Source organism: Phacochoerus africanus, chromosome 1 (assembly GCF_016906955.1).
Source record: "Phacochoerus africanus isolate WHEZ1 chromosome 1, ROS_Pafr_v1, whole genome shotgun sequence".
NCBI lineage: Eukaryota > Metazoa > Chordata > Mammalia > Artiodactyla > Suidae > Phacochoerus > Phacochoerus africanus.
Genome location: NC_062544.1, coordinates 171,073,293 through 171,098,212, shown reverse-complemented (window position 1 = coordinate 171,098,212; position 24,920 = coordinate 171,073,293). Strand labels below are relative to the sequence as shown.

Genomic DNA, 24,920 nt, shown 5'->3' with positions numbered 1-24,920 from the left:
GCTCAACTGGAGATAGCTACTGGGAGTACCTCTCCCAGTGATAATGAAGACCCAAACAGAAATGTGTGTGGGTGTGTACAGGCAGATGTCCTTACATGTAGTCACAACATCAGATCAGAACTCTGTGGCTAATAAATTATTTGAACTGTTAAATAATAACACACTGAGAACTGACCAATACACCGCTCCTAAACTGGATACTATCTTTGCATTAATTCATTTGAAGATGACATTTGCGTTTCTGCAATCACACAATAATGGTAGCTTATCCTCAGTGCGTAGTTACTGAAACATTGTTTTTCTTTTACAATAGCCACCATGACCAACTTGTCCTCCATCCTGTACTTGTGCAACTCATTTCTGACACTTGAGGGAGAATTTTACAACTATTTAAAAAAAAATCCTACTCAAGGAGTTCCCGTAGTGGCTCGGCAGAAACAAATCTGACCGGCATCCATGAGGATGCAGGTTCAATCCCTGATCTCGCTCAGTGGATTAAGGATCTGGCATTGCAGTGGGCTATGAGTTAGGTGGCAGACACGGCTCAGATCTAGCATTGCTGTGGCTGTGGTATAGACCAGTGGCTACAGCTCTGATTCGACTCCTAGCCTGGGAACCTCCATATGCTGTGGGTAAAGCCCTAAAAAGACAAAATAAATGAAAATAAATAAATAAATAAATAAAATCCTACTCAAGTTTTGGCCTATTATTCCGGCTTACTAAGATCTACTTATAACTTCATTTTCCCTTTTCAAAATATGTCATTCCTTACAGATTATGTATAAACTATAAAACATCATTCTAAGCTATCACTGAGATTAATTATAAGAACATTGGAAGACCTCTCAACAAGCTCCTGTGGCTCACCAATAGTCCTTCCCTCAAACTAAAATCAACTCATTAATCAACTAACTTCACAGCTCGACCAATGACATTTCTGTCACTATCATCATTCAACCAAAAGTTTTCTCATTTCAGATAATATGCTAAAATCATGTTTATAGTTCTATTCTGATATGTATGGAAATTCTACTCAGAAGGGAAATGAGATAAACTCAAAATCATTTGTTCTTAGCAAGTTCATTTTGACTCTAATGACTCATTCTAGAATTATGGTTAAGAATGAAGGCACGGAGTTCCCATCGTGGCGCAGTGGTTAATGAATCCGACTAGGAACCATGAGGTTGTGGGTTCCGTCCCTGGCCTTGCTCAGTGGGTTGACGATCCGGCGTTGCCGTGAGCTGTGGTGTAGGTTGCAGATGCGGCTCGGATCCTATGTTGCTGTGGCTCTGGTGTAGGCCGGTAGCTACAGCTCCGATTGGACCCCTAGCCTGGGAACCTCCATATGCCTCGGGAGCGGCCCAAGAAATGGCAAAAAAGACCAAAAAAAAAAAAAAGGATGAAGGCAAGCTTCCTAAACTATAGTATCTGGAGTTGAAACTTTTTTTTTTTTTTTTGGCTTTTTTAGGGCCACATCTGCGGCATGTAGAGATTCCCAGGCTAGGGGTCGAATTGGAGCTGTACCTGCTGGCCTACACTATAGCCATGGCAAAGCAGGATCTGAGCTGCATCTGAGACCTACATCACAGCTCATGGCAACGCTGGATCCTTAACCCACTGAGCAGGCCAGGGATGGAAACTGCATCCTCATGGATGCTAGTCAGACTCATTAACCACTGAGCCATGATGGAGACTCCCAGACTTCAATTCTTTTCTTAATTTTGGCAATAGGAAAATTTTGTTTATTTCCTTCTGCTACCATCTTTTAAATGAAAACTGTCAAATATGCACAAAAATATAACCCACTCATGCACCTACCACTAAGCTTAAAATAATTATTAACACAGGGAATATTTTCTTTAACCTACTCTCTACTTTTATATTTAATGCAAGGATATTTTAAAGCAAAACCAGATGTCTATTATTTTATTCTAACTTTAGTATGTATCTCTAACTGATTAGCATTTTTAAAAAGCATAACCACCACCATGCCACTTAAACTCATGAAATTAACAACATCCCCCACTATCATTTAATACCCAGTATTTGGTATCTGTCTTTTAGGAGCTCCTCAGGTTATTCTAATGTGCAGCCAAATTTAAGAATCATTCATTTACAAGCTTGATTAGAATCAGGTTTTTAAAAATCTTCACAGAAGGCAAATACCATGTAGTTCCTACTGCAACTCACCAGCTGACACGTAAAGTCTTCTTGTTTTACTCTTAGTGATGCTGAGGTTGTACTGACTCATTATACGCCTCCTCACTTTCACCTGATCCTTCCTGATCCCAGGTGCCAGCTATTCAATGAAGCAACCTGGCCACCTCATCTCCTAAGATCACTGGTTGTCTCAGAGAGTCCAGGAATGAGGGCCACATGTCAGCATGGCTTCCATTATGCCTATTGCAGTATAGGAAGAGAAGCACTGGCATCAGATTCAACCTGAACAGGGTAAAAGAGGCTCTGGCTGCAGGCCCATCCTCTTCACAACAGACTGTTCTGAGGCACAGTTCTTCTATATAATCTCTCTGGAGAGATTTTGCATGATCAAGCAACCTGGCTGTATTTTGTGAATCTGGGGCCAGTTCAGGGCACCCCACCCTATATTTGCTTTCTCTTCTTCCTTGTCTCATTCCCTTTTCCCCCTCAATCCTGCTGCCTTGAGATTGCACAACCCAATGAAGTGCAGCACAAAAGCTTAAATACAGACTCTCATCTTCCAAAAGTGGTACTTTTCATATATTATTGTGCATACAAATCGCTGAGTATCTGGGTAAAATACAGATTTTGATTCAATAACCTGATATGTTATTTTTCTGAACTGGCTCAAAGTGATGCCAATATGGCTGGTCTTGGGCCCATATTTCCTGTAACAAGGTTCTAAAGAACTAGGTCTAATAAAAAAAAAATGGTCAAAAGAGTCAGACGATGTCAGCCTGATTATAAAATTCCCTATCAACAGTTCATCTAACAGTTTCAGCATCTTTTTTACCTCTTTTTTTTTTTTTTTTTTTTGACTGTAGCATGCGGTGGCTTGATGCAGGGGTTGAACACAGGCTTAAGTGTTCAAAGTGCTGAGTCCTAATCACTAGACCATTAGGGAACTCCCCAGTTCCAGTACCTTTTAATGATCACTTGCCTAGATCAGTTGTTCTCAAAATGTGGTCCCAGACTTGCAGCATCAGCATTACCTGGGAACTTATAAAAATTCTAATTCTTGGGGCCCAGCCCCAGATCTAATGAATCAGAAAATCTGAAGAGGCAACTGTAACCTGTGTTTTGTTTTGTTACTCCTGGCTGAGCTCATAGCATGCAGAAATTCTCAAGCGAGGGATCAAACCTGTGCCACAGCAGTGACCCCAAGTCACTGCAGTGACAATACCAGATCCTTAACCTGCTGAGCACCAGAGAATTCCAGCAACCTGTGTTTTAACAAGCTCATAAGATATTCTGATAAATGCAGAAGTTTGAGAACCACTGAGATATGACTTCTTTAGGATTGTGAAATAGTTATTATCTAATCTCATAATTCCTCCTGTATTTATTACTGTTCTATAAAGAAGTTTTCCTCATCAAAAATTAGGTTACTCTGAAAAACAGTTTGTATGGGAAAGGCAACATAAATGCTTGATTATTTCTTTATCAATTTTCAAAGTAATGAAAAAGGACCCATCAATTTCCAATGCTGTCCAATAAAATTTGGCAGGGAGGAGGATTTTTTAGGGAGTGTTTATATATTTGACATGTCTTAATTCTTGTGGTGATTCTTCTTTTTTCTTTTTTGGCTACACTTTCGGCATATGGAGTTCCCGGGCCAGGGACTGAAACTGAGTCTCAGCTGCAACCTACCCAACAGCTTCAGCAACACTGGGTCTATAACACACTGCACCACAGTAGGAACTCCTTCTTCTTTCTCCTTCTCCTCCGTTCTTTTTTTAAGAAAAGGTAAAGTGTATTTTATTGGGAAGAGGTCTGAGATCCTGCTTGAATAGCCTGTAGGAACTGGGTTATTGTGTTATTATTGTTGATCTATCCAGAGGCTGAAGAGCTGGGGAAGCTGAAATAAAAGAAACTGGGGGGAGTTCCCTTCACGGCTCAGTGGTTAACGAACCAGACAAGGATCCATGAGGACACAGGTTCAATCCCTGTCCTCAAGTTGCCGTGAACTATGGTGTAGGTCGCAGACACGGTTGGGATCCCAAGTTGTTGGGGCTGTGGTGTAGGCTGGCAGCTGTAGCTCCAATTTGACCCCTAGCCTGGGAACCTCCATATGTCGTGGGTGCAGCCCTAAAAAACAACAACAAAAAACAAAACAAAACAAAACAAAGGAGTTCCCGTTGTGGCACAGCAGAAACGAATCTGACCAGGAACCATGAGGTTGCAGGTTCCATCCTTGACCTTGCTCAGTGAGTTAAGAATCTGGCGTTGCCGTAAGCTGTGGTGTAGGTTGCAGACTCGGCTTGGATCTGGTGTTGCTACAGCTGTGGCATAGGCCGGCAGCTGTAGCTTCAATTAGACCCCTAGCCTGGGAACCTCCATATGCTGCAGGTGTGGCCCTAAAAGGACAAAAGACAAAAAGAAGAAAGAAAAAAAAAGAAAGAAAAAAAGAAACTGGTAAAGTGATGATGGAGGAGGACATCCCCCCGACCCCCTCGCCACCTTTCCTTTATCCCAGCTGTTGGCTAAAAAAGACTTCAGGGTGACATTCTAAATTGAAGCTCAGAGTTCACCAATGATTCCTCAGCCCAGATTTTCTAATACCCCATGGTTTACTCCTCTCCACATAAAGCACTCCTTCAATGCCCTTTATTGCCCATTTCAAAGGGGTGTCAACAAGCTACTGGAGAGCAATACGCATTAGTCCATCTGTTTCCACTTTGAGGTGCTACATTCAGCATATGTCTTGCAGTTCTTCTTATTGATGACTTTAAGCATCACCATTCTGTTTTGAGTTGGTGTTCTCTTGCCTTATCTGCAGTTCTAATTTAACTTGTAACCAACCAAGTTTTTCATAACAGCTCTGGTGGTACATTGCTTCTCAGTTTTGGCCAAACCCAAGAAGGTAGCATGCTCTGATCCTGAAGGCTCAAACCAGGAATATGTTCTCTGGTTTCCTGACTTGGGTCTTTCTTTTGGGTGCCACTAGCTTCCCAAAGTCTGGCCCAATGCAAATCCATTTATTTACACAAGAGTCCACAGAGCTGTTTTACTTTCTCAAGTCAAATGCCCAAGCAACTACTTCAATGTGGAACTCACTATTCTTCTTAATGTTCAAACAGTCCTATCTAAGGCTGGTATGAATCCCTTCAGGCTGAAACCTGTGACCATTTGGCAAAATCCCGTTAATCTTTTAAAACTTTCTCAATTTCTGACATAAGATGCATCTGCTCAATTCATACATTTTTTGTTCTATACTTGGAGTTGGACACTCTTCCAAGGAACTGATTCCTTTTGGTTAAGAATGGTGTTTAAATCTGGTGAGGCAGGAGTATTTACTGCTACTAGGTTATCAATGCCTCTAGACCTTTCCAGTGGATAGAACTAGGAAGCACAAATATTTCTGTGAAAGGAAATTATTAATTCATATTGATACATGCAAGTTTACACCCCCTTCACTATTATTTTTTATTTTTATTTTTTGGTGTGCCTGTTGCATGTGGAAATTCCAAGGTCAGGGATCAAATCCACACGACTGTAGTGACCCAAGCCACAGCAGTGACAAGTCAGATCATTAACCTGCTTTGCCACAAGGGAACACCTTTGCTCTTATGCTGAAAACCTTGTGGCATTAGTATAATTATTTATCTGTTTTACCCTGCAATGGACTTAAAAGGACAATATCAATTTTCTGTTAATAATAAAACTACTGAATGCATTCAAGGATTTTGCACATCATATGGTTGTCACCAACTTAATATAAAACTAGATTCACTTGTTCCCATTTTCCATTTAAGTATTATTTTAGGAGCTCCCTGGTGGCTCAGTAGGTTAAGGACCTGGCCTTGTCACTGCTGTGGCACAGGTTCTATTCTTGGCTCAAGAACTTCAGCACGCCATGGGGTGTGGCCAATAAATAAATAAACAATTAAAAAATTTAAACAATTACATGGGCAAAGACAAAACGATATATATATCAACGACCATTTACAGACTAATATCCTCCATCCTATAATTCTCTTTCCTTCTACAGATAATCACTTTTTTTTTTTTCTGGCTGCACCCACAGCATGCAGAAGTTCCTGAGCCATAGCAGTGACACTGGATCCTTAACCCACTGAGCCACCAGGGAACTCCCTGATAATCACTTTTATTAGTTTTTGGTTTACCATTTCATTGTTTCTTTTTGGAAAAAATATGTATCTAGCTACATATTTACATGTATATACATATATTTTTCATATTTCTTCATTTCTTTGCCTTTTTTGTGTGTGTCTTTTTGTCGTTTAAGGGCCACATCCACAGCATATGGAAGCTCCCAGGCTAGGGGTCAAATCTGAGCTGTAGCTGCTGGCCTATGCCATAGCCACAGCAACACCAGATCTGAGCCATGTCTGTGACCTACACCATAGCTCATGGCAACGCTGGAATGTTAACCCACTGAGTGAGGCCAGGGATTGAACCTGCATCCTAATGGATGCTAGTCAGATTCATTTCCACTGAGCCACGACAGGAACTCCCTCTCTGCCTTTCTAATTCTATAATTTAATGAAGATTACAGGCAGTGGTTCGGCTATCATACTGCAAATTTTTCCTCATTCCCTAAGACAAAATTCTTCTAAGTTGGAGGCATGAACTCTACAGTGTTGTCTACACCTTTTCTTTTAAACATGCTTAAACTATTATTTTCAAATGCGAAAATCATCTTTCTTGATAGAGAATATGCATTATTTCTGTCTTCTGTTAATATTATGATATGTCCCCAGAAACTAGCTTATCGGTTCTTTTTCTTTCTTGTTCAGAATATAACAAAAATGATTTAGATGTATTATGTAGTTCTCTGCAACATTACTTGATAAAATAAACCATACCTTGGAAACACTGTGCTTTCTGTAAAATGTGGTGGTCCGTTCACCAGGTACAGTCCTTCTGATCCTCGGACTAAAGAAAGAAAATGAAAAGAACTACCATTACTTTAGAACATTTGCGTTAAAAGGGCACATTTTCCTCATCCTTATAAGTAAAATCATATATCTGCTGAGGAATAAGTAGGGAATGCAATGGAAATTTTGTGTCTCCGCAAAATCCTCACGTGGGAACCCTAGGCCCAATGTGACGGTTCTTGGAGGTGGAGACTTTTAGGGGATATTAGATTTCAAAAGTGGAGTCCTCATGAATGGGCTTAGTTCCCTTATAAGAAGAGCACAGCTTATGCGAGGATACAACAAATTGGCAGTCAATAAATAAGAGGGTCCTCCCCACATCCTGACCATTTTGGCAGCCTGGTCTCAGACTTTCAGTCTCTGAAACTGTAAGAAATTTCTGTTTCTGTTGTTGGTAAGCTACCTAGTATGTGGTGCTTCATCACAGCAGCCTAAACTAAGACAGGAAATAGCCCTCTTATTTCTTTTTTTCTAAAACATATTCACTTAGTCTCTAAGGAGACTACTTCAATAAATCAGTGCATGTGCACTGAGATACAACATTCATATTAATATTCCTTCATTCAAATGGAAAAAAGTAATTCTGGTAGCATGTCTTCACATTATTTTCTAATCTCATTTTCAAAACATATAGATCTGGCGTTCCCGTCGTGGCTCAGTGGTTAACGAATCTGACTAGGAACCATGAGGTTGCAGGTTCGATCCCTGGCCTTGTTCAGTAGGTTAGGGATCCGGTGTTGCCGTGAGCTGTGGTATAGGTTGCAGACGTGGCTCAGATCCCGCGTTGCTGTGGCTCTGGCATAGGCCAACAGCTACAGCTCCGATTTGACCTCTAGCCTGGGAACCTCTACATGCCACGGGAGCGGCTCAAGAAAAGGCAAAAAGACAAAAAAAAAAGATGTTCTGATCTAATAATGGAAGGTTAAGGAAAGCATCCTTGACTAAGTCATTTGAGTGGCAAGATGTGAAAGATGAATAGTAGTTAACAAGCAAGAACAGTAACAAATGCAAAAACTCCATGGCAAGAGAGATGACAGCATCAGAGGAATGGAAAGAAGGCCTGTGTGGCTGGAAGGAAATGGATCTGGTGAAGAAACTAGGACTCAGACCAAGCAGGATCTTGGGGCCTAAGTTAAGCAATGGTCTGTAAACTAAGAATGGTGGCAAACTTCAAAAAGTTTCAGGCAGATTTTAAATACCAGATTTACATTCTGAAAAGGTCAAGTTGTACAGTGCAGACACAGTGAACCAGAAGTAAGGGTAGATGTGAAGAGACTACTCAAGATGGTTCTGCAGGAGTTCCACAGGAGGGATTATAGAAACCTGGACTAGGGCAGTGGATATGGAAAGCAGAAAATGTGTTCAATATTCCAGAGAAAAAACTGACTGGAGTTGGTGATGGGTTATTATTTTATCAGCTAGAATTCTTGCTAGCAGCAACAGTCTAAGAGCTAAAGAAAAAAGTTTTACTAAGCCCATGGCTACAGACAGTTTCACATGCAGCTTCCTTTTCTGCCAGCTATTTACAAATCTCCCACTCTTCAGCAGCAAAGCTGGTAGAGAGGGCCCATTCTTGGGTTCAACTTTGACTTCTATTTCCTTTCCCTTCACAAGGGACAGTTTCATATCGATTTTCTACCTATAAATTAACTAGCTCAATTTTCAGATATTGAAAACAAAATTTAAAGTTAGAATGAAAGTAAAAGAACTACTGACAAGATAAAAAGCTATGCACTCCTGGAGCTTCCATTCTAGTGGAGATGAAAAATAAGTAAACACATAATTGAATGATGAGTTATCTTGTCAGACATCCACAAGAATACAACCAGATACCACATTTCCTCATATACTAGACTGAGTCCACTACACTGTTGTGGATAGTTTGCCCTTGCTTGAATAGAATGGAGTCCAGCAAACTGTTTTCATATATCAAAATCTAAACTCCTCATACCACCATCTATGAGACTCTACGTGCTGGGCATCTGGGATCTTAAAAAATGAGTCCATTGCTGCACTCAAGATAATGATTTCAAAGGAGCTCAGTCTACTGCTACACCTTGAACAAAACACTGAAGGTACTTATTCTAAAAATCTCTAATACTTTCAGAAAACATTTTATGCCAGAAAATGTTTTCCTAGAAGGTTTGAAAAGTATGACGTTTAATTCTTTAGCATCAGAAATTTTATTTTCTTTGTGGCCGCACCCACAGCATATGGAAGTTCCTATGCCAGGGATTGAATGCAAGCTGCAGCTGCAACCTATGCTGCAGCAATGCTACATACTTTAATCCACTGCACTGGGATGGGGATCAAACCTGCACCTCCACAGCAACTTTAGCCACTGCAGTCAGATTCTTAATTCGCTGCACCACATCAGAAATTCTTGTTTCTTGGCCTTTTGGCTAAGGTCAAGTACTGCATCAAAATTCTCTTACTACACAGGCAAAGCTGTGCTCTTTCTTGTCATCTACTGCAATGATACATTATAATTTATTTATTTGTCTTTTTTCCATTTCTTGGGCTGCTCCTGTGGCATATGGAGGTTCCCAGGCTAGTGGTCTAATTGGAGCTGTAGCCACCGGCCTACACCAGAGCCACAACAATGCCAGATCCAAGCCGCATCTGTGACCTACACCACAGCTCACGGCAACGCCGGATCCTTAACCCACTGAGCAAGGCCAGGGATTGAACCCACAACCTCATGGTTCCTAGTCAGATTCATTAACCACTGAGCCACGACAGGAATTCCAGATATACTATAATTTAGAAAAAAACAGGCCATTACTGGAAGTTGACTTGTGATGCAGTAGGTTAAGAACTGACATTGCCACAATACTACAGGAAATATTACTGAGGCATTAATAAAAAATGAATTTCCCAGGAGTTCCTGTCATGGCTCAGTGGTTAACGAAACCAACTAGCAACCATGAGGATGCAGGTTTGATCCCTGGCCTCGCTCAGTGAGTTAAGAATCTGGCATTGCCATGAGCTGTGGTGTAGGTAGCAGTCACAGCGCGGATCCTGTGTTGCTGTGGCTGTGGCATAGGCCAGTGGCTACAGCTCAAAAAAAAAAAAAAAAAAAAAAGGAGTTCCCGTCGTGGCGCAGTGGTTAATGAATCCAACTAGGAACCATGAGGTTGGGGTTTCGATCCCTGCGCTTGCTCAGTGGGTTAAGGATCCGGCATTGCTGTGAGCTGTGGTGTAGGTTGCAGACGTGGCTCGGATCCTGCGTTGCTGTGGCTCTGGCATAGGCTGGTGGCTACAGCTCCGATTCGACCCCTAGCCTGGGAACCTCCATATGCCTCGGGAGCGGCCCAAGAAATAGCAAAAAGACAAAAAAAAAAAAAAAAGTTCCCAGACTAGGGAGTTTATAGCCATTAGATTATACATTATTGCTAGGTTACATAAAATTCTGTTAGCCTAATGAGGTCCCTCCCACAAGCTGAAGTGACAATTTAACTCACTAAGAGCTCTTTGAGAATTCTCATACTCATTCTCAGTGTAGTCTTAATGAAGCCACAGTACACTTTTAAAATGTGCCCAGAGTTTCTCCTTAACCTGACAAGGGTTCTTAACCCTTAAGAACCTGACATAGTATCTGTGAGGATGTGGTTCAATCCCTGGCCTTTCTCAGTGGGCTAGGGATCTGGCATTGCTGCAAGATGCGATCTCACAGATGCAGCTTGGATCTGGTGTTGCTGTGGCTGTGCTGTAGGCTTGCAGCTGCAGCTGTGATTCAACCCCTGGCCTGGGAACCTCCATATGCCGCAAGTGTGGCCCTAAAAAGACAAAAGAAAAAAGAAAAGAAAGAAAGAAAAATCTAGGCGTTCCTGCTGTAGCACAATGGGATCGGTGGCATCTTAGAAGCACTGGGATGCAGCTTCCTATTGAGGACTGAGGATCTGGCCCAGTGCAGTGGATTGAGGATCTGGTTTGCTGTAGCTGCGGTTTGAGTTGCAACTTCGACTCTGATCTGATCCCTGGCCCCTGGCCTGGGAACTCCATATGCCCAGGGCAGCCAAAAAAAAAAAAAGAAAAAAAGAAAGAAAAGAAAAGAAAGATCTAGAATGCAATCACTTTGTTTTATTAAAACAACAAATGCCAGAGTTTCACACAGAATAACTGTTTAAAAACAAGAATTACATTAAATACGGTATCTACATAATATCTTTTTAAAACTTACTAGCCTTTCTAGGTACTCACATACCATTTATTGCTCTAGGCCTGAATTAACTGGCCTGAGAAAACTACTGGGCTTCAACAAACAACGGTCCTATGCCAGGAATATAGTGATCATTACAGAATGATACTTTTTCCAATCCCTACACCCACTGAATTGTATATATCAATTTGGGTAAATGACTCAATTTTTATTATCTCAATGATCTCAATCAACTAGGCAAGCTGATTAGACAATATGGGTTTTGTGTAATGGGCTATTGCTATTTTATCTGCCTAGCATCCAGTCCCTCCCTTTTAGGAGACTTTAATTTTCCCTTGGGAAATATCTAGGGGTGAGAATATAATTTGGTCTCGGCAATCAGGTTAAAAATTGACTGATTCAAAGATGAGCAAGAGCCAAGCCAAGCCAAGGACAGCTAGCCTTGAGATTGGCACAGATGTGTACTTTCCTTTGGGGCTGCTGAAATGGCTGGATGTAAACCTGGAGCTCCCAGTTAGAACATCAGCTTGAGAATACATTTAATCAAAAAGAAAGCAAGAGCCTAGGAGTAAAGAAAAACAGATTTTTTGGAGTTGTGTGAACAGCTGGATGTAACAGTAGGAGATTTAAAGTTACATGAGACTTTTTTTTTTAAATCCCTTTTTCACCTGCTTTAGCTTTTTGTCATTTCCAATTAAGTGATAACTAGTAAAATTTACTAGATAATCTTCTAATTATTCACAACTCCCAAATCCCATGAGTCTAAGATTTTTGTGTTTTTTTTGTTTGTTTGTTTTTTTCCAGCTGTGTCCATGGTATTTGGAAGTTCCTACGGCAGGGATGGAACCTGCACCACAGCTATAACCAGAGCCATAGAAGTGACAATGCTGGATCCTTAACCCACTGAGCCATGAGAGAACTCCAAGCGTGTTTTTTAAAAAGGGTTTGGAAGAAAATGCATCTATTGTTGACGGAAATACCTATACTAAGAATGTTTAAAAGATTGATCAGTGTGTTCTAGAGAAAGAAAAATGGACAATGTTGTTGAATGATTGAATATAATCCTGACTCCCACTTTACTTATATGTCCAACCACTTAAGTTCTCTAAGACACTATACGAAAACACTAGAAGCAGATTGACAGATAACCTTTCACCTCTTATAACATCCTTGATTTTAAGCACTGTAAGAAAAGTGTCACTCTTAGTTAATCTGACTACAAAGAAAGTAGTTGTCCTTCATTAATTTATTCCTCCATTAAACATTGTGTCTACTGTTTACCAGACACTGTACTTGGAACTGAGAAGACAGGGAGGAATACGCCTCTGCCCCTGCCTTTAAGGTGCTCACAGTATAGCAGGAGAGGAAAGCACCTAAACAACCAGATAATTATCCTATGTGATAAGTGAAAAAAAAATCCAAGTATATATGAGGCACAAAAATTGCCTGGCGAGAGAATGACTACCTAGGCAAAGGAAAGATTTTACAAAGTAATGGTGTCTAAAACAAAATTTCAAAAATAAAAGGAAATCAGCCAAATCAAGAGGAAGAGGGTAGTGTTAGACTGAGGAAACAGGTTATTCAAGGGTTTTATAAGCAGTTCAGTATTGATGGGGAACAAAATAGGATAGAATGGCCAGAAATAAAATGAATGCCGAGCATTTTATAAAGGGTTCTATATGCTATGCTATGCTAAGCAGGATGGAATTTAACCTTGTAAGCAGTCACTGTAAGGATTTTAAAAGGGAAGAAAAAGGATCAGATTTGCAATGTGCTAATTTTTAAATTCAAGTTCAAATAAGCATTTAGTATTCCAAAATTGAGGAACATACAATTATTCTCTAGCCTTTATGATGCTAGAGAAACAAATTCATTTAATTATGTAATTACACTTTGTAAACAGTATGTGTCTGGCATATTATCTAACAAATTAGTATTTGATAAATGTTCTCTTTTTCTTTTAAGGTCGCACCTGCAGCATATGGAAGTGCCCAGGCTAGGGGTCCAATGCATCCTCATGGACACTTACATTGGGTTTTAACCCCCTGAGCCACAACAGGAACTCTGTATTTGATGGATGTTTGATGAATGAACTGTGGTAGCCAGATTGTATATGAATGGCCATAGTGTTTAGCAACAAAGATTTCAAAATGTAATGGTAAAAAGTGCAAAAGCTTTTTAAGCTTCCTTTCAAGTCTTGGGGGAAATAACCTCTTTCCTCAAAAGCAGACCACCTTTCTCTCAATTGCTTCTTTTCCCTTCCATACGTTATTAAGTTATTGGTAACTTAATTAAAGCCTTCTTTTCCCTCCCAACTCCTCTCAAAGAAGATGATGCTCATATGAGACTCCCAGCCAATCATTACTCTAATCCAGAGTCATTGCAGACATTGTCCAAAACTAAGTTTATTTTCTTCTCCAACATTGTAAACTCTACTTCAGCTTCAAAACCTCAGGAATCCTGTAATATCTGAACGTTGCTACTTTATAATGCTCACTTCCACCACTCCAGACCACAGAAATCCAATGGAAGCCTACACCACCACAGGTCCACTTGCTCTACTCAGTCCTACAAATTTCATAAAGTCAAGGAGTACAGGATTTGGTATTACTTAAATTCAAATATATTTAATGTGTTTAGTTATTCTACTGGACTGAGCCATTTGTTTACTTTTTCCGCCTTATTACAGAGCTAAATGTCTGCACACTGTCAACAAAGCCTGTCGCAACCTGGTAAGCATACGTGTTACATCAGTACTGCAGACCCAAGGCAATAAATCCCGCTAGCACTCTCTGTTCTTAAGCCCCTTCCTCTATTCCTGTAGACCTTGTAGTGTCAGGGAATAATGATGGATGGGCAATAGGGAGGGGGAATGCTGGAGCCCAGAGGCGGGGGCCTCACTTCCGATTGCCACGCTACACCAAGAAATCCAAAAGGCCCTCCAGCTCTTCTACAACCAATAAGAAAAGGTAAATCTAACTCAGAGGCTCCTTGGGTAGTCCCAAAGGGAAAAGACACAAAAAAATACTGCTCTGAAGAAGCACTCCCTTGGTTGCTCGGAACTCACCTGTCAGGAGCGGCGCGGACGGCGCCATCTTGTCCCGGGAAGAGAAACTCTTATGCCTGGGTCAGAGTTCACGAGGGCCGAACCCGGCCCCAACACGTCTCCTCCGGCATGCAGACCACGAACTGGTGTTTCCGGGGCCACCAGCCTCGGGGCTAACTCACTTCCGGTTGGAGAGCTTGAACGCGCACTGGCGGCTCTGGGGCTACCATTTACGGAGCGTGAGGGGGCGGGGCTAGAGCCGGTACGTCGGTCTTCACCCCTCCCTCTCCGTCTTCCTCGGCAGGCGGAACCCGCCCAGTGCTGACGTTGGCAGCCGAACCCGAAGTAGTTCGAGCCGACGGGCTGCGCTGTCCGGTTGTTGCGTTGCATTTCCTTCCTCTCTCGCTCCACGCTCCAGCAGCGGCCAGAGCAGCGGCGCGAGAATATCCCGGCGGCCTGCTCTCCTCCTTCGGCGCGCCCTCCTTGCTCGGCCAGCGTCGTCAGTCAGTGGTCAGTCAGTCGGTGGCCCGCGCCCGGCTAGCGCTCAGGCCCAGCGGCCAGAGCTAGCGCCCAGCCTGAGAGCCAACTCGCTCCGGCGGCGCGGGCACCGGGAGTGGAGTGTGGGTTTCGGTGGCCCGAGGGCAGGCGAGCGAGCGAGGCCGAAGGGTGACCGGGGCAGGTCGTGGCGCCGCGAAGATGGTCGCCAAGCAGCGGATCCGTATGGCTAACGAGAAGCACAGCAAGAACATCACCCAGCGCGGCAACGTCGCCAAGACCTCGGTAAGGGAAGAGCGGGCGCCCCTCTCTGTTCCGCCAAGGCCCGGGCTCCAGGGCCGCGTCGAGCTCTCCTCCCAGACCCGGCCGACTCACGGGCTGGAGGCCACGAGTTGGACTCTAAGTTGGGAACTCTGGGAGGTGGGTGCCGGAGTGGGCGGCTCGGGATCGCAGGGAGACCTGTGGGGTGCGGGGACCCAGCGACCTGGCTCGGGATGCAGGCGGTGGGATACCAGGGTCAGATTGGGTTTTTTTGCATTGGAAACCGTGGATTTGCCTTTTTGCAGAGAAATGCTCCCGAAGAGAAGGCGTCTGTAGGACCCTGGTTATTGGCTCTCTTCATTTTTGTTGTTTGTGGTTCCGGTAAGTGTTTTGTAGCCACCATCGGGTAGGGTGTTGGATGACGGTTCGAGATGACGTGGTGACCCATCAGTGGTGAATCCTGCCGCGGAGTCTCAACCCACCTGCTGGGAGCCCCGCATAATTCTGTTTCATCTGAATCGAATTACTTGTCCCACATATGCACAGAGAGTGGTGCTCTAGAAACTTCTCCCCGCTTGATTTGCGTTCACAGAAGAGTAGAAAAGGAGGTCAGGTCCTTAGTAACGATCGAGTTGGAAGAAATGTAGACCAAAACAAGAAACAAAAACACCTCCCGGAATAAGAATTTAGAATGTTTTGCAACCTTTGCAAAAGAGAAACTTAGGAATTTCATGTACATGTGGATGTTCGAACTTAATTTAACGTATTCCGTAAATCTAAGGTCTGTATGTCAAAATTGGTTACGTCTTATAAAAAAGTAAACCTGATGCAAAGAATTGATTCACTATAGAAGAAATGTAGCTGATTGACAATTTAATGTGTGAAACAAATGTTTTTAGTTTAAAAAAACGTTTGACATATGGTAGGAAGAATTAGTTATGAGGGCAGCCTTCTGTAGGAGTAGACTCTTGCCTTTGCAAATGGATTATAGATGTCTTTCCTCCCTTCATTTATTTTATTTTAGTATGCAAGCTGTTAATACGGAAGTAATGTTTCTGTTTTCCACATTCTGACATTTTAAAGTTACTGAGATTTGTTTTAAACATTTCACTTTTCCTGTCTGCTAAACGTACCAATTGGAAGCTTTCCTGATAAATGGCCAAGAGCCAAGCAATTTACATAACCTAAAGATTACTGAATTTCAGTATTGTGAGAATGAGGAAGTGTGTATGTATAACAGGCCAAGCACACCTAATATCTAGGGTAAAACCAAAATAAGTCTATGTTAGAAAAAACCTGTTTGTTTTGGTGCTTTAATTGCACTTTAAAAATCACTGCTTATTTGCTAACTCTTTTAGACATTTAGGATAAAATTCAGGGAAGCTGAGACTTAAAATAATTGTTTTATTAAGGTAGGCCTCTCTTCCCACTGCTATGAAGTTACATAGCATTTGCAAGTAATTATAAGAGTTTTCTTGGATTCTTGAACTTAATATTTGTCAATTACCAGGCCTATTTTATTCAAAGCATATTTTAATACTTGCTCTTTCTCTTTACAGCAATTTTCCAGATTATTCAAAGTATCAGGATGGGCATGTGAAGTGACTGACCTTAAGATGTTTCCATTCTCCTGTGAATTTTAACTTGAACTCATTCCTGATGTTTGATACCCTGGTTAAAAACAATTCAGTAAAGCATCCTGCCTCAGAATGACTTTTCATATCATCCTTCATGTGTCATTCCAAGGTTTCTTCACAAGTCATTCCAAGTTTTCTAGTCCATACCACAGTGCCTTGCAAAAGCACCACATGAATAAAGCAATAAAATTTGATTAAGCTACAGTAGTGGACCCTACTTATTCAGTCAGTAAAGAGTAAATTTTTTTTTAATGTGGTTATTAGAACAGTATACAGATAATTAGGTTAAATATGTGTAGACAGGGTCTAGATTTTGTTAGCCCTAATGTGTAAATGCAATTAGCATAATTTAAAATTTGGAATCCTATGGTTTTTATATAGCTAGGCACTTTATTACTATCTCTTGAATTGAAAGCACACTCCCTTATAGGGCCATGTAACTGTCCTGTAATAAGGTGCTTATAAATGGAACAACCACAGTTAGCCTAGTTTTCCCACAATTTTTAGCACCTAAAATTTTTAAAAAGCTTCTAAATGCCTCATATAAAGGGAGATGCTTAGATCCACAATATCTAATTTAACAGTATTATTTCTATTACACTACCTTGGATTTTGCATGAGTGACTATACTAACCTAAGATGCCGTAAGAAGACAACTTGGTTGAGCATTTTGTTCACTTTCCTTAAACATAACCATTGTGGAATAAAGTCAGGGAAGCTTTGTCTATATCTCCATCGATTTTACCAGGATTACTTTAATATATCAAAGGGGTCTATTATGCTAGACGTTTTGGGGAGAAAATACTACTAAAAATCAATGCCTCATCAGGACACTGTTGAGTCAAGTGTGCCATAACACATCTTAGCATGTTAATAGCACTTTTAATACCAAAAAAGGCACATCAACTGAAACGTTCCACTTAGTTTGGAAATGATTTTTCTTGATTTATGATTAAAATTGTTAGGGTACTGGATACATCAGCTTAAAGTGTCATGTGAAATTAAATGGATTTCCTGATAAGGATCAATCTTTTGTCTTCCCTTTGTTGTATGATTTTATAGGTTATGATTGATCAAACTTTCTTTTTATTAATGGTAAGGGTGAGTGATAAGGCAGGCTCTGGGTTTTCTGGTACTGTTGAAAATTGCTGGTATTGGCTATTTAAATGCTTAACCATAACTTCATAAAAAAGCCTGAGAAGTGTCTGTGTTAATGAATTGGAAAGAAGCCTGCTTGTTTGCTTTGTTAATTGCCTCAGGATATCTCTAAAATAAGCTGTTTTAGGAGAAACAGAAGGGAAATCTACTACCTAGTTTATACACAGTGTAAACCTCAGATCTTCTGACACCCCTTAAGTATATGGGAGAATGAGGGAGAGGAGTGGTTAAAAATGTTTGGGAACTTGACTACTCTAGAATAAGAAAGGAATCAGCTGACCTTGGGCCAGCAGGTTTTTATTGTCTGCATTGTTACCTGCCTTTCTCACCCAGGAAGTCAACCAAGTACTTATTTCCCCTTTGAAACAAGTGTCTTGATTACCTAATTCTATTTTAACTGTAAAAATGAAAGTTATTGTTCTAAATTCATAGCAGGTGCCTTATTCTTTGTTTTGAGTCAAACCATTCCATATCAGAACAGAATTTCCCGTGGTTTACTATAGACAATTGGCTTTAGGATGCTGAGGTGTTTTTTTGTTGTTGGTTTTTGTTTTGTTTTTTTTTTTAATGTACAATGTCTATTCATTTGGCTGGTAAATTGGTATAGTGGACAATCATTTTACATATGTAAAGTTGCATTCCCTTTGTATTTCGTATGTAATTACCAATTGAGTGCATTTTATATTAAGGATTATGCATGTTTGGGTTAATGAAAGCTATATCTTACTTGATTTATTCTTTAAAAATAAAGTTCCCTGAATATTTGATGCCTTCTAAAAGGAAATGATTTTATAGAGTTCTTATCTGAGTATACTTTTTATAGTTAATAGAAAATGATTTTAAAGAACGCTTGATGTGTTATACTTGAGTTAAAAGAAGTATCCAGAGGCACAGATTAAGTTTTATAACTAGGAATAGATGACAAGAAAAATATATAAAAGCACAATAAATTAAATACTTTCCCACCTGGGATTTACCCTCATCTCATTGAGTCTGGTTCAAGGAAAAAGCACAGGTTTTTTTGATCTCCCTTTCTGGGTTGAATTTTATATATCATCTAATGTTGAGCACAATGTGAGAATAAGTACTTTATTGGGGTTATCCACATTATCCAGTTACTCTGTAATTTAGCTATAATGTTTCAAGAAGTTGTCAATGATTTCATTGTACCTGTTGGGTTGTATATAATGTTGCTCAGAATAATTGAGTGGGCTTCCAAAATAGGTAAAGATTTTCATTGTAACAGAATGCATTGTAATAGGCTTTGATTTACATTAAAGAAATGTATATACTTAACTGCAAGGCCATGGCTCTTCTCACTGAGGTTCCTGAGTAGACTATCATGTGGTACCAGATTATGTTCTTGGGTAGTTCAGCAACAAAATTCAATTATGCTTTAGCATCTGTAAAATTTAGGTCATCGTCAAATTTTCCATTTAGAAAATGTTCTGTAGTTTGATGTACCTTTACCTACCTTTTTAGTTTTGTTTTTTTTTTAATTGTCGTTTAAAAAACATGAATCACAACCTTAAGAGGTAGGAGGAGTTAGGTTCAATAACAAATTCTATATCACTCCCTCAGAGAAACCTTTCCTATCTAAACACAATTCCACTTTCTGTTTGTACTGCTTTTTCTTAAAGTTGAGTTAGGACAAAAATGTCCAAATTTGGAAAGAGTGCTAATGAGCAATAAAAGGCTAGAAAATGAGCTGAAGGGGAAAATTCAACTGTCTGGACTTAGATAATTCAAAGTAAATTCATATATATCACAGAATCATAAACATGTGACAAGGGAAGACAAGGGAAATTTAGTCCGATTGCCTGGATTTACAGATAAGCAAAAATTTCATTTATTCAGTAACTATTGGGAAACTTATGTTCCAGCTCTGAAGATAGAGCTGTGAATACAGAGTCCCAGTACTCAGGTATCTTTCTGTCCAGTAGTGAGGAAAAAGACAATAAAATGAAAATGGCCATAGTTCTGATAAATATTTCAAAAGATAAGTAAAACCAGGTAAAAGTTGTCTGCTCTTAGAAAGCTACTTGAGGTAGAGCAGAAACTAAAACCAAGTTTTCCTGACTATACCATCTGGATACCATAGGGATGATTGCAAAACATCCACACAGAACACTTCTGTTTTTATGAGTTCTTTGCTTCTGTATTTTCATTTTTTATTGTTTATATTTTTTGATTTTTTAGGGCTACACCCTCAGCATATGGAAGATCCCAGGCTAGGAGTCAAATCAGAGCTGCAGCTGCCAGCCTACATACACCACAGCCACACAGGATCCAGCTGTATCTGCCACCTATGCCACACAGCAGGGCAACACCGGATTGTTAACCCACTAAGCTGGGCCAGGGATCGAATCTGCATGCTTATGGGTACTAGTTGGATCCGGATTCTGCTGAGCAACAAGGGGAACTTCTGCTTCTGTTTTTAGAAAAGCTAATCTTGGGAGTTCCCGTCCTGGCTCAGTGGTTAATGAATCTGACTAGGAACCATGAGGTTGCAGGTTCGATTTCTGGCCTTGCTCAGTGGGTTAAGGATCCGGCGTTGCCATGAGCTGTGGTGTGGGTTTCAGATGCGGCTTGGATCCTGCGTTGCTGTGGCTCTGGGGTAGGCTGGTAGCTACATCTCCGATTACACCCCTTGCCTAGGAACCTACATACACCGAGGGAGCGGCCCTAGAAAAGGCAAAAAGACAAAAACAAAAAAAACTAGTTTTTTTTTTCATAATGCCAAGTTGAAGAAAGACAAAGATGTCCTTTTATGGATATAATTCCTTTTGAAGAATTTGACAAATTTACTATTGGTATTTCCTATACAGCACAAAATTAACAGATCAAATCAGTAATGTTATTCACTGTAATATTTGAGTACGTTTTTTAAAAGTATTTTGGGGAGTTCTCTGGTGGCTCATAAGGTTAAGGATCTGGCATTGTCACTGCTGTGGCTGTGGTTACTGCTGTGGTACAGGTTTGATTCCTGGCTCAGAAACTTCTGCATGCTGTGGGTATTGCCAAAAAAATTAAAAATTTTGCTAAATTTTACTTCATTTACATTTTTTTAATCTGTGATGTTGACAAATACTTTTTATTTGATAGTCTGGTAGTCATGTGCCCTCCACAGATACAAAGATTTGGAGAATAGAGCATGTGTGACTTCTTTTCCAGTGTGCGGATATCTACTTTGTGTTGCAGACAAAACAAATCTGCAATTTTTTTCTCTTTTTTTTTGCCACACCCATGGCATATGTAAGTTCCTGGGCCAGGTATCGAATCCAAGGTACATCTGTGACCTACACCACAGCTGCAGCAATACTGGATCCTTAACCCATTGTGCTGGGCTAGGGATCAAAACAGCAGTGCCATGGAAATATGCAGGTCATTAACCCACTGCAGTACAGTGAGAACTCTCAAATCTACAAATTTAAATAATTAAGCTATGATTTCAATATCATTAAATGGGTTAGTAACAGGTTTTTCTTCTTTTCACACTGCTATGGATAAAGTCAAACTGGAGAATAAGAATAATTGATTTTGGAGCTAGAAGTAACTTTAGAAATGATCTTAATTAGACCCTTTACATTTGAGGAAATTATGGCCTGGAGAAGTTATCGTTCCCATCATCAATGAAGCAGGAGTAGAGCAAGGATTAGAAAATTGATCTTGGGGGGTTCCCGTTGTGGTTCAGCAGGTAAAGAACCTGACAAGTATCCATGAGGAAGTGGGCTTGATCCTTGGTCCCACTCAGTGGGTTAAGAATCTGGCGTGGCCATGAGGTGTTGTGCATGTTGAGGATGTAGTTCAGATTTGGTGTTGCTTGTGGCTGTCATGTAGGCTGCCAGCTGCAGCCTGGATTCCATCTCTAGCCGGGGAACTTCCATATGCTGCAGGTGTGGCCCTACAAACAAAAAAGAAAAAGAAAAAAAGAAAATTGTCTTGGGTTGAACAAACTGGCTCCTTAGTATCTTGAGTCCCAAGTAATTATAATTCTTTAGGAATGTCTCCTTTTACTTTAGGAGATTATGTATTAATCTCGTGAACCCCCTTGAGTGTTTGATACAGGTAAAATCAGGATTAAATAAACTTCTGTGACTTTCTACTGCCATTGGGATGAAATAACTCTTCAGCTCCCAACTCCCAGTATGGCCCAAACTATCTTTTCACTCTTTTCCCCTACATTTTTCTTAGACCTGTTTTAGATCAAAGACTCTCCTTTTTTTTCAGATACCTTGTGCTTTTTAAAACAAAAACAAAAACAAAAACACTTATCTCCCTTATATGTATAATTCACAGTAGGATTACTATACCACAATTCTATCATATTCAGCATTTTAGACACAGTAACTAATTCTTTTATGTAGAAAAATAACAAACAGGAGTTCCCATCATGGCTCAGTGGTTAACGAATCCGACTAGGAACCATGAGGTTGCAGGTTTGATCCCTGGCCTCGCTCAGTGGGTTAAGGATCTGGCATTGCCGTGAGCTGTGGTGTAGGTCACAGGTGGGGCTCAGATCCTGCATTGCTGTGGCTCTGGTGTAGGCCGGTGGCTACAGCTCCGATTAGACCCCTAGCCTAGGAACCTCCATGTGCTGCAGGATCAGCCCCAGAAAAGGCAAAAAGACAAAAAAGAAAAAGAAAAGAAAAGAAAGAAGAAAAATAACAAACAGAATTGACCCTAAAATACGGATATAAAATGGCCATTTGCTTACACACTCCAACTTGAAGGAGGTTATAAAAGCAAAAACGCTAAAAAGTATTCTTTTTTTTGGCTATTTAATATGTCCTCTTTTGGAGAAGTATTTGTTTAGATCCTTTGCCCATTTTTTTGTTTGTTTTTCGTCTTTTTGCTATTTCTTGGGCCGCCCCCGCGGCATATGGATTTTCCCAGGCTAGGGGTCCAATCGGAGCTGCAGCCACGGGCCTACGCCAGAGCCACAGCAACGCGGGATACGAGCCGCGTCTGCAACCTACACCACAGCTCACGGCAACGCCTGATCGTCAAACCACTGAGCAAGGGCAGGGACGGAACCGCAACCTCATGGTTCCTAGTCGGATTCGTTAACCACTGCGGCACGACGGGAACTCCAAAAGTATTCTTTAACTCTTTATTTATTTACTTGGCCTTGCTCACAGTATGCAAAATTTCCCAGGCCAAGGACGAACCCAAGCCACAGCAGTGACAATGCTGGAACCTTAATCTGTTAGGCCACCAGGGAATTCCTAACTCTTGATTTTTAGCTCAAAATTATCATTTTGAGTACTGTTTTCTCCCTGGGGTTCTGTTAAAATCATATACACATGAAAGGCTTATGATATTATCCAAGTTCAGTGTACATGAACATTATTGCATTACTTTTATTTTGACTCATGGAACTGGATAGCATTAATTTTTTTTCCTCTAGAAGGAAGAAAGAACTTCAAGAGAAAACATCCCCATACTCAAGCATACCCCAGAGATACTGTGGGCTTGGTTCCAAACCACTGCAACAAAATAAATATCACAATAAAGTGAATCACAGGAATTTTTAAATTTCCCAGTGCATATAAAAGTTATGTTTAAGAGTTCCCTAGTGGCTCAGTGGGTTAAGGACTGGTGTTGTCACTAATGTGGCTCAGGTCACTACTGTGATCCCTGGCCCAGGAACTTCCACATGCTGTGGTTGTGGCTAAAAAAGAAAAAAGTTATGTTTACCCTAAAGTGTAACCTATTAAGTGTGCAATAGCAGTATGCCTAAAAAAATGAATATACCTTAATATAAAAATACTTTATTGCTAAAAAATGCTAACCATCATTTGAAAAGGCAGGGTTGCCACAAACCCTTGATTTGTGGGTTTTTTTTAAAGCAACATTTGCCTATGCATATGTCACTTTGCTGCACTTCCCATATACTACACTTTTTACAAATTAAAGTCTTCAGCTACCCTGTGTCAAATATAGGCACCATTTTTCCAACAGCATTTGCTCACTTTACTAGGTAGTTTTTTCTTCCAGTTTTATTAAGATATAATTAACATATAGCACCGTATAAGTTTAAATGTAGGACGTAATGATTTTACTTACATACATACATCATGAAATGTCTACCACACTAAGTTTAGTAAACATCCACCATCTCATACAGATACAAAATTAAAGCAATAGAAAAAACTTTTTTTCTTGCGATAAGATCTCAGGATTTACTCTCTTAACAACTTTCATATATTACAAGTAGCAGTGTTAATTATATTTGTCATGTTGCACATTGCACCCTTAGTACTTACTGACCACCTTCATCCAATTCCTCGCCACCCAACCCCAGCACTGCCTCACATCTGATCTCTTTTTTAATGAATGAGTTTTGTTTCTGAAGTATAACTGAGCTACAATATTATGTTAATTCCTGGTACCCAACATGGTGATTTAATATTGCTATACATTTCAAAATGATCTGTCACCATACAAAAACATTACATAATTTTTGATAGGGTACATTTCATCTCTGACTCATTTGTTTTGCAACTGGAATTTTGTATGTTTTAATCTCCCTCACCTATTTTTCTCCTCTCCTTACCCGCCACCCCTCTGGCAACCACTGTGTTTGCTCTCTAGATAACCTTGTGCCTTAAGTGTTTTTCTCATTTTCCCTACATTACAATCCCAACAAGCCTTCAAAATCTAGCTTAAATTTCATCTCCTCTGTAAAGTTTTCCCTTGCTATGGAGTCAGAAACTCTCTTTTGTTTGATGGCTCTGGATCAGTTAGTACTTATTATGTTGTTATGATTCTTAGTTTTTGTTTTTTTTTTCTTATTGTGGAGGTTCCCAGGCTAGCGGTCGAATCGGAACTACAGCTGCTGGCCTATGCCACAGCCACAGAAACATGGGATCCCAGCTATGTATGTGACCTACACCACAGCTCACAGCAACACCAGATCCTTAACCCACTGAGCAAGACCAGGGATCAAACCCGTGTCCTCATGGATACTAGTCAGATTCATTTTCGCTGTGCCATGACAGGAACTCCCTGTGATTCTTAGTTTTATTTCTCAGTTTCTCAGCTAGTAGATGGAATCC

At 40.5% G+C, this 24,920-nt stretch overlaps 2 protein-coding genes across 2 annotated transcripts in view; one reads left to right on the top strand and one right to left on the bottom strand.

Moving 5' to 3' along the window:
• The window catches only part of EIF2A (eukaryotic translation initiation factor 2A), a 41,732-nt gene extending 27,267 nt beyond the window's left edge, over nt 1-14,465 (bottom strand). The window contains exons 1-2 of the mRNA XM_047784627.1: nt 14,330-14,465; nt 7,029-7,098 (exon numbers count right to left, since the gene is read on the bottom strand). Coding sequence (XP_047640583.1) covers nt 7,029-7,098; nt 14,330-14,357 — 98 coding nt within the window. The 5' untranslated portion in view covers nt 14,358-14,465. The remainder of the gene's footprint in view (nt 1-7,028; nt 7,099-14,329) is intronic.
• Nucleotides 14,466-14,618: 153 nt separating this feature from the next.
• SERP1 (stress associated endoplasmic reticulum protein 1) lies at nt 14,619-16,905 on the top strand. Its single transcript, XM_047784641.1, has 3 exons — nt 14,619-15,088; nt 15,370-15,445; nt 16,624-16,905. Exons 1-3 carry the CDS (start codon nt 15,005-15,007, stop codon nt 16,662-16,664), a joined length of 201 nt encoding a protein of 66 aa, XP_047640597.1. The 5' UTR covers nt 14,619-15,004; the 3' UTR covers nt 16,665-16,905.
• Nucleotides 16,906-24,920: the final 8,015 nt, after the last annotated feature.